This window comes from Eriocheir sinensis, chromosome 1 (genome assembly GCF_024679095.1).
Source record: "Eriocheir sinensis breed Jianghai 21 chromosome 1, ASM2467909v1, whole genome shotgun sequence".
In the NCBI taxonomy this organism is placed as follows: Eukaryota; Metazoa; Arthropoda; class Malacostraca; order Decapoda; family Varunidae; genus Eriocheir; species Eriocheir sinensis.
Window position 1 is genome coordinate 35,706,771 of NC_066509.1, and position 7,926 is coordinate 35,714,696.

The 7,926-nt window shown below is 40.2% G+C and overlaps 1 protein-coding gene across 1 annotated transcript in view; it reads left to right on the forward strand.

Annotated features, from left to right (window-relative positions):
• Window positions 1–253: 253 nt before the first annotated feature.
• Window positions 254–7,926, forward strand: part of LOC126996989 (palmitoyl-protein thioesterase ABHD10, mitochondrial-like) — an 8,362-nt gene continuing 689 nt past the window's right edge. Inside the window, exons 1-5 of the mRNA XM_050858045.1 lie at window positions 254–421; window positions 1,854–1,999; window positions 4,727–4,893; window positions 6,702–6,852; window positions 6,989–7,249. Coding sequence (XP_050714002.1) covers window positions 1,940–1,999; window positions 4,727–4,893; window positions 6,702–6,852; window positions 6,989–7,249 — 639 coding nt within the window. The 5' untranslated portion in view covers window positions 254–421; window positions 1,854–1,939. The remainder of the gene's footprint in view (window positions 422–1,853; window positions 2,000–4,726; window positions 4,894–6,701; window positions 6,853–6,988; window positions 7,250–7,926) is intronic.

Below are 7,926 nucleotides of genomic sequence, written 5' to 3' on the forward strand. Positions count from 1 at the left end.
GAATTGAAAGCTGTGCTCCGATGTTTATAACAATATTTATTTATAGCTATTTCCTGAGTAAGTATTTAAAGGAATACTGTTATAAACGATTACATTTCATAAAGGCATGTCTCCTGAATGGAATGCAGTTGTCAAATTATAGTTGGAAGATAATGTAAGCGAACTACAGAAGTATTTATGAGAATGTGTCATCGTGCGGAGCAGGTGAGGTGAGTAAAAGTCTCGGCGTGCGTGACGTCACTACCCCCACCCCCCCATGCGCGGGCAAAGGGTTGTCCGGTCTGGCTGGCTGACTGTGTGTGTACGTATGTAGACTGTGGTATGTCGCACTCTCTTGGGCCGTGCTCGCGTCGGTCACCCGGGAGCCTTGCTACGGTGCGGAGTTATAAGTGTTTGCGTGCATCTACGGAAGCGATCCAAGGTAAGAAGTCTTGAAATCTTGAGTTTTAGGTATACTATTGTCGTTATTATGCATATTGTGTTCACTATGGAGAGCAGTGATGAGTCCTAAACAGGTGTAGTCAAATTTTCTTGTGAGACACACACTCTCTCTCTCTCTCTCTCTCTCTCTCTCTCTCTCTCTCTCTCTCTCTCTCTCTCTCTCTCTCTCTCTCTCTCTCTCTCTCTCTCTCTCTCTCCTCCTGCCTCGGAAGGTTTGGTCGGGTGAGGCGGACCACCGCGGGTCGGTAATTCCCCTTTCGGCCGTTGTAAGTATTTGAACAAGTAAAAGTTGTGTTTTTTTTACTTTTACTGCAACGGATGCCGAGCAATTGGGTGTTCAAGACAACAGTGAGGACGTTTTCAGAAACACCCAGCATATTTGTATTATTTTGCTCAGAAAAGGAAATCTTGTTGGCTGCTCATTATGTCTACCATTATACCATACTTTGTATTGCTGTTTTATATTGTACAGCACGGTTCATTTGAGCATATGATGCTGGACGACATATAATTACAACAATAAATATAGTAGTAGGCTATTGCAAAATAAATATAAATAGCCTACTCTTGAAAAAAAAAAAAACAAAAAAAACTAAGACGTATTTGTGGAGTTTAGAACGTCGTACTTTTACTTTTCTTTCACCACACAGTCGTGGGAAGAGTGATGATGTTATAATAAACGAATGGAATTAGTTAAGTGTCCGACAAAAACAAGTTCGTTTGGGTGGTGTCCCAGCCTCTCCCCAGCCTTGTTGCATCACCCCAATACATCACTCACTGATTTGTCAGCTGTTTAGCTACTATTTGGATTTGTGTATTAGGTATTATCTATACACTACATAAGGCTATATAGTGCTATGAATGTGTCGCTTTTCAGAATGATAACAATAACTTTTATACATAACATATGTGACAACGTTGCTCTCCAACTTTGTCTGCGATCAAGAACACTCCTTCCTCCCAGATCTTCACCCGCGATGGCAATTACTGATTGTTACTCGGACTCGTTCTCGTGTGCTCCATAAATGGAAGAACTTATTTACAATGTGACGGAGGAGGAGTCGACGTCTGTCCTTTATTCTGCTAATTCTGGCTAGGTTTGACAGGGCTGTGCACCAGTGGATTCCCTGAACGGGCCCCATTGAAATGGACTTCATAGCTGAGTCTGAATACTTGTATAGGAGGCTACTAAGCCCTTGCCCTGGTAGTGCTCTAAGGAAAGCCACCCTCCTCTACGAGCGAGTGTGTGTGTGTGTGTGTGTGTGTGTGTGTGTGTGTGTGTGTCAGTGTGTGTGTGTGTGTGTGTGTGTGTGTGTGTGTGTGTGTGTGTGTGTGTCACACGTGTATTGAGTTGACAGCATGCACACAACCACGTCCCCTTTCATCCTGGCATCCCCTTTATCCTGCTACAGCGGCGCGGCAGTGGTTCAACAGCAGCGCCGACACATGCCATGCTGTGTAGCTTATCGTCTTGAAAATATTGTTTGCCTAAACGAAAATGCCTGAAGATGTGAAGCACTCAAATGACCCCTGTGTATTGGACGTGCAGAAAGAAATGGTAAGCTTATTTTTTTTTTAGTTCGTTACGAGTATGGTAGTTAATCAATCGTCACACACAACACCAATTTCGCTAACTCGTTCAGTCATAAGTCAGATTATGGTGGTTGTTCTGAAATAAAACTGCAAGTTTGTGCACATAGCAATAGCATATAAACTAAGGCTGATTTTATATTATGTTGCATTACTTGACTGTATTACAAGGTTCTGGTGTTGACGGGACAAATTATGCTAGCATTTTTTTTTTTTTTTTTTTTGTGTGTGTGCGTGTTGTTAGCTTGCTATTCATGCTCATGCTTTGACACGGTCCATTCATGTTAAAATTACTAACAAATATTACGACAGCTTCACTCTGATGAATATGAAGCAGAAAATAATCAGTGGAGTGCGTTCCTTATAAAAAAAAATAAAAAGGGTAAATAAATCACTTGTTGGATGACCATCAGGAGGGAAGGACTTTTTTTAGGTGTTTCCCGTAGCTACGGTAGGCTCTCTTGAGGGGCTTCTTGCACGGCCCCAGCCCGTTAGTGCCGCAGGCGAATTTTATTAATAGTGGCTGCCGTGATATGACTCTGCCGGGAGCATGCTGCCCCCCGGTGCTCCACTTAAAGGGAGTCGCTGAAATTAGGGTTGATTGAAGATCTGGGTAGCATGTGGGTAATTTTCCACCACTCGGCGATGACTAGAAATATCATCGTGTTGAGGCGGGACTCGAACCTAGGTCCACGGGCTCACCACGCCCGCATGCTGACCACTCGGCCATCGCCTCCCCATATATACTTAAACAAAGAGGTAGGCAAAGAGTTAATGAGAAAGCTGCTGGACAATCATCAAGGTGAAAAGAATGAGAATATTCTTAAAGACATATACAAAATTCATATGCCTCTTTGATCAAGTATTTTTACTATACAAATATATAATTGTACATATGTAAACATGACAAAATATGGCGAAATGTGAGCAAAGAAACGTAAGTTGTGAAATTATGATGATAATTTTTGGGGGGGAGGGTGGATTTGAGTAAAAGATAGTAGACCGACATTGGTTACAAGCATACTAAACAAAGTTGTATGGAAACCTAATGTTGTATTTAGCGGACGATAAGGAAAAAAATATATGAATAACATTTCGGCACATTGATAGGATCTGCTTGTCATAAGTCTTATAAAGTATTTTCGGTAATATCTATTGGTCATGACAGGCTTATTTAATATTAATGGTAATAACAGTATGTAATGATAGCCTAAAAGGTATTTAGAGAAAGATCTGTTTGTCATGGCAGCCAAACATATTAAGAGTAAGATCGGTCTGTTGTTCAAAGATTGCTCCCTCCCTGTAGGGGGAGCACGGGCCTTTGCCAACTGCGGCCAACGGCGTAGCAGGGTGCCGACAAACCGACTTTATCGGCTGACGTCAGCCGAGCCGACCAAGTCGGTCTGTCGACGAGGACAGGCGTGTCTCATCGGTCTGTTGCGACAGCCTGATGAATATATAAGGAAGCTTTGTTGATCATGACAAACTAATAAATATATTTCGGATACGATTAAAAAAAAGTAGTAAAGGGATGGCTACTCTGCCAGTGTAAATTTAGACGAACAAATATTTAACATAATACAAAGTTTTTCTTTCTTTCGGAGAAACCCATTGCCTGCGAAATGCATTATATTCATTGTGAGATAAAGCTGAATTTGAGGTTTAGATGAGATGTCAGCATTAGCAGGTAAGTCAGGGATAACATTTAACTTAAAAGCACTTTAAAAACGAAAAGGTAGGGTAAAAAAAATGGCAAATTCTGTGCACACTATAGTCTGTTCGAACCGACTGCTCATCTGGGGCTTTCTCTCTCGGCTCACGTGGTGGTGACATTCGCTCGCATGTGCCCTTGGTGTTACGTTTTTATATCAGTCACCTTAGCTCACCTTTTATACAAGACAGACAAATTTACTTGACACCATTGAACGCAGCAATGATTGTAGGTTGCAAATATACTTGTCACAGCTCGGTGAAACAAAAGTTTAAAAAAAAATCAGTAATATATAAGTTATCTTTCACTTCTCATATTCATGTCATGGGTATATCATGACATGGATGTGACAAGTTTATACCACCTTTTCAAGTAATTTATATTTGAAGTAAATAATGATTTAACGCAGATATAAACCATCTCATACTAAAGAAGAATCTCATGAATATGATGTTATAACAAGACCCAATATAAGAGAAACACGAAATGATTTGTCTAAACATATTGCGTCCCCTACAACAAGGGTGTTTCATTCTTTTGGGGCACCATTGGCAATCTCAGTGTGCGTCCATATTTATCCTTAATATAAATTAAGTTTATTTATCAGATTTACTGGACTCAGTAATACGAGAGGATATTATTTTAGATAAACTGAAAAAAAAAAATAGATGATATAACTTTGAAAATGTTTAGCATTTTGGGTATCCTATTTGCTACGGGTCTAATTCTTGTGGTGGTAAGTACTTATATTTGTCTCAATAGTCATTTACCAAAAATCTTACCACATACTTAACAGTTGCTTCTCTGTGAACTTTCTTTTCGTTCCTTTAATTATAGAAACGGAGAGAGAGAGAGAGAGAGAGAGAGAGAGAGAGAATTTGCCCCTGAGTAGCTGAAGAGAGGCATTAGTGTTTAGTGATATCCAGTGACACTGCAATACAAAGAAACATCCAGTTCACCCCCCTCGCTCCTCCCTGCCCACAGATAGACAACCAGTTCGGGCGCCGCGCGGTGAGGTACCATTGTTCAGCGGGCAGCGGCGGGGTAGCGGTGGGCCTCTTCCTGGTGCCCGGCATGGGAGGCAGCATGAGTGGCAGTCGGGCCAAGGTTCTGCGCTCGTTCGCCCTGACACACGGCCTGCCATTTCTTAGGTAGGAAAAAGAATGATTGTTTTTGCGACTCAACTTTTGATCACCCTTTTTAACCATAGCTCGAAAATATATTCTGAATTCAAGCAAAAAGTTATTATTATTATTATTATTATTATTATTATTATTATTATTATTATTATTATTATTATTATTATTATTATTATTATTATTATTATTATTATTATTATTATTATTATTATTATTATTATTATTATTATTATTATTATTATTATTATTATTATTATTATTATTATTATTATTATTATTATTATTATTATTATTATTATTATTATTATTATTATTATTATTATTATTATTATTATTATCATTATCATGATTATTATTATTATTATTATTATTATTATTATTATTATTATTATTATTATTATTATTATTATTATTATTATTATTGTTATTATTATTATTATTATTATTTTTATCATCATTATCATTATCATAATATTATTATTATTATTATTATTATTATTATTATTATTATTATTATTATTATTATTATTATTATTATTATTATTATTATTATTATTATTATTATTATTATTATTATTATTATTATTATTATTATTATTATTATTATTATTATTATTATTATTATTATTATTATTATTATTATTATTATTATTATTATTATTATTATTATTATTATTATTATTATTATTATTATTATTATTATTATCATTATTATTATTATTATTATTATTATTATTATTATTATTATTATTATTATTATTATTATTATTATTATTATTATTATTATTATTATTATTATTATTATTATTATTATTATTATTATTATTATTATTATTATTATTACTATTGCTATCAGATAGGTAAAAAAAATAATGTTTTTACGTCTTAATTTTCGTTCTGTTTTCGACTATAGTTCTAAGATATATTTTGGAATGAAGGAAAGTTTATTATTGATGTTACCATTGTTAAACAGAGTTCAGTAAGTAGAGTCGGACGATTAGAAATACTACAAATTATCACGTCTTAGCTATGACACACGTAAGGCGTAAGAATAAAGGGAATAATGGAGGTCTGACAAACTGATTGGATCAAGAAACGAAGTATTAATCTTGACCGCGGCCCCCACGAAGCGCCAGAGGCCATATCATCACCTTGCAGGGCCAAGACAGGTAAACCGGGTGTTTGTGTCGCTCACCAAGATATGATCACGTGCTGGACCCGCGATCCCTATAGCCAGTAACCTCCCCGGGTGAGCTTTAGAGCTCCGCTGACGGTTCTGTGGGTACACCTAGAACCTCACATCGCGCACACACACACACACACACACACACACACAAACCCGGGAAGCGGGACACAACCCCCGACCGACACCCCCCGGTACCCACTCACTGCTGGGTAGACATGGGGCACGGATTAAGACTGCCCATCCGTCTTCACTTAATCCTGGAATCGAACACGGAACTTTTCATTTGTGAGGCGAGCATGATAACTGTGTATGGTGTGTGTGTGTGTGGGGGGGGGGGGGGAGTGAACGAATACCCTCACTGGTCTACTGGCGCTATTTCTGTTGTAACACGTCCCATTCAACTGTCCCGTAATGCTTTTCCCTCCATGTGACTTTTCTCCTGGGTTCTAGAAGCGATGCCACATCCATGCTGAATATTATCTGAAGCAAAACTTCAAACAGGAATGATATTACGAGATTGTATATAGCAAACATAATTCATCACTTTACTAGTTTTATTTTGCTTCTAGTTGATAGGAGAGAGGATTATTGTGCCGCCCTGTCTTGGGATGTAATGGCAGGTTTGTTGCTTCAGCTTTGACTACACGTATTTGGGATCATCTGTGGTCGAGGAACACTGTAAGCCGTGGAACCTGATCTCGCTATGGCTGGACGACGCGAAACACATGCCGCGGCTTGCTCGTGGGAGGCGGTTGGTGCTTGTAGGCTTCTCCATCGGCGTCACGGTGCGTTTCCTGGGGGGCGGGGAGAGGGGAGGTGTGTGCATATATGTACAGAGAATGGGGATAGGTAATCACGGTAGAGTTGGCCCAATCTCCACAGCCGCCCACGCACCCTGTCCACCATTTCCCTTGCCGACAGGTGGCGCTACAGCTCGCCCTGGGGCATCCCGAACGGGTGTGTGGCCTGGTGCTGTGTTCGCCCGTGTTCAACATCACGCAGATCCTCCCTCCGCGGCACAGGCGATGCCCCTTGATATGGATTATCTCCATGTTCCTGAGGTGCAAGCTCTCGGTACAGCACATGCGCAAGTTTCTTCGCGACGCTGCGCAGTACAAGTTCACCCTCAGGCCCGACGCTGTGCCCGTGACCTGCCCTGTGAGAATCGTCCAAGGCATGCAGGTGTGTGTGTGTGTGTGTGTGTGTCCCATGTTTGTCCACGCGTAGTGAAATGAGCGTCGTCGTCACCTAAGAGTTATTTTCACTTATTATATAACATTCAAACATACTTTACTTCAATCTCCTCCACCCCCTCTACCCGACTCCCTCACTCCGAACATTCCCCTCACCACCACCATAAACCACTCCTCCCTCCCCCTCTCCTTCTCCTCCAGCTCTCTCCAACCCCCCAAAATACCCCCACCCACTCATCCCTCATCCCTCCCTCCCCCACCCGGAATTTCCCCTCCACCACCACCATACTCCACTCCTCCTCCCCCTCTAATTTCTCTCCATCTCATAAAAAACCCTCCACCCAATCATCCCTCATCTCTACTCCCCTAACCCCCCATACCCCCCTCACCCCAACCACACAGTCACCAGCCCGGCCCTCCACCCCCACTCCCTACTTCCAACACATCCCTTCCCACTCCAATACTCCAAACTCTTTCCGTCCCTACCTTCCTTCATTAACGCCTTCGTGGTGCAGTGGTTAGCGTGCTGAGCCACGAATCTGTGGGGAGTGGTTCGAATCCCGACCCGATCTGTCGGCGTGTAGATCACTCAGCTGTTTCTGTTGCTGTTGTTGTTGTTGATGATGGAGTTATTGTCGATGATGTTATTACTGTTGTTGTGTGTAT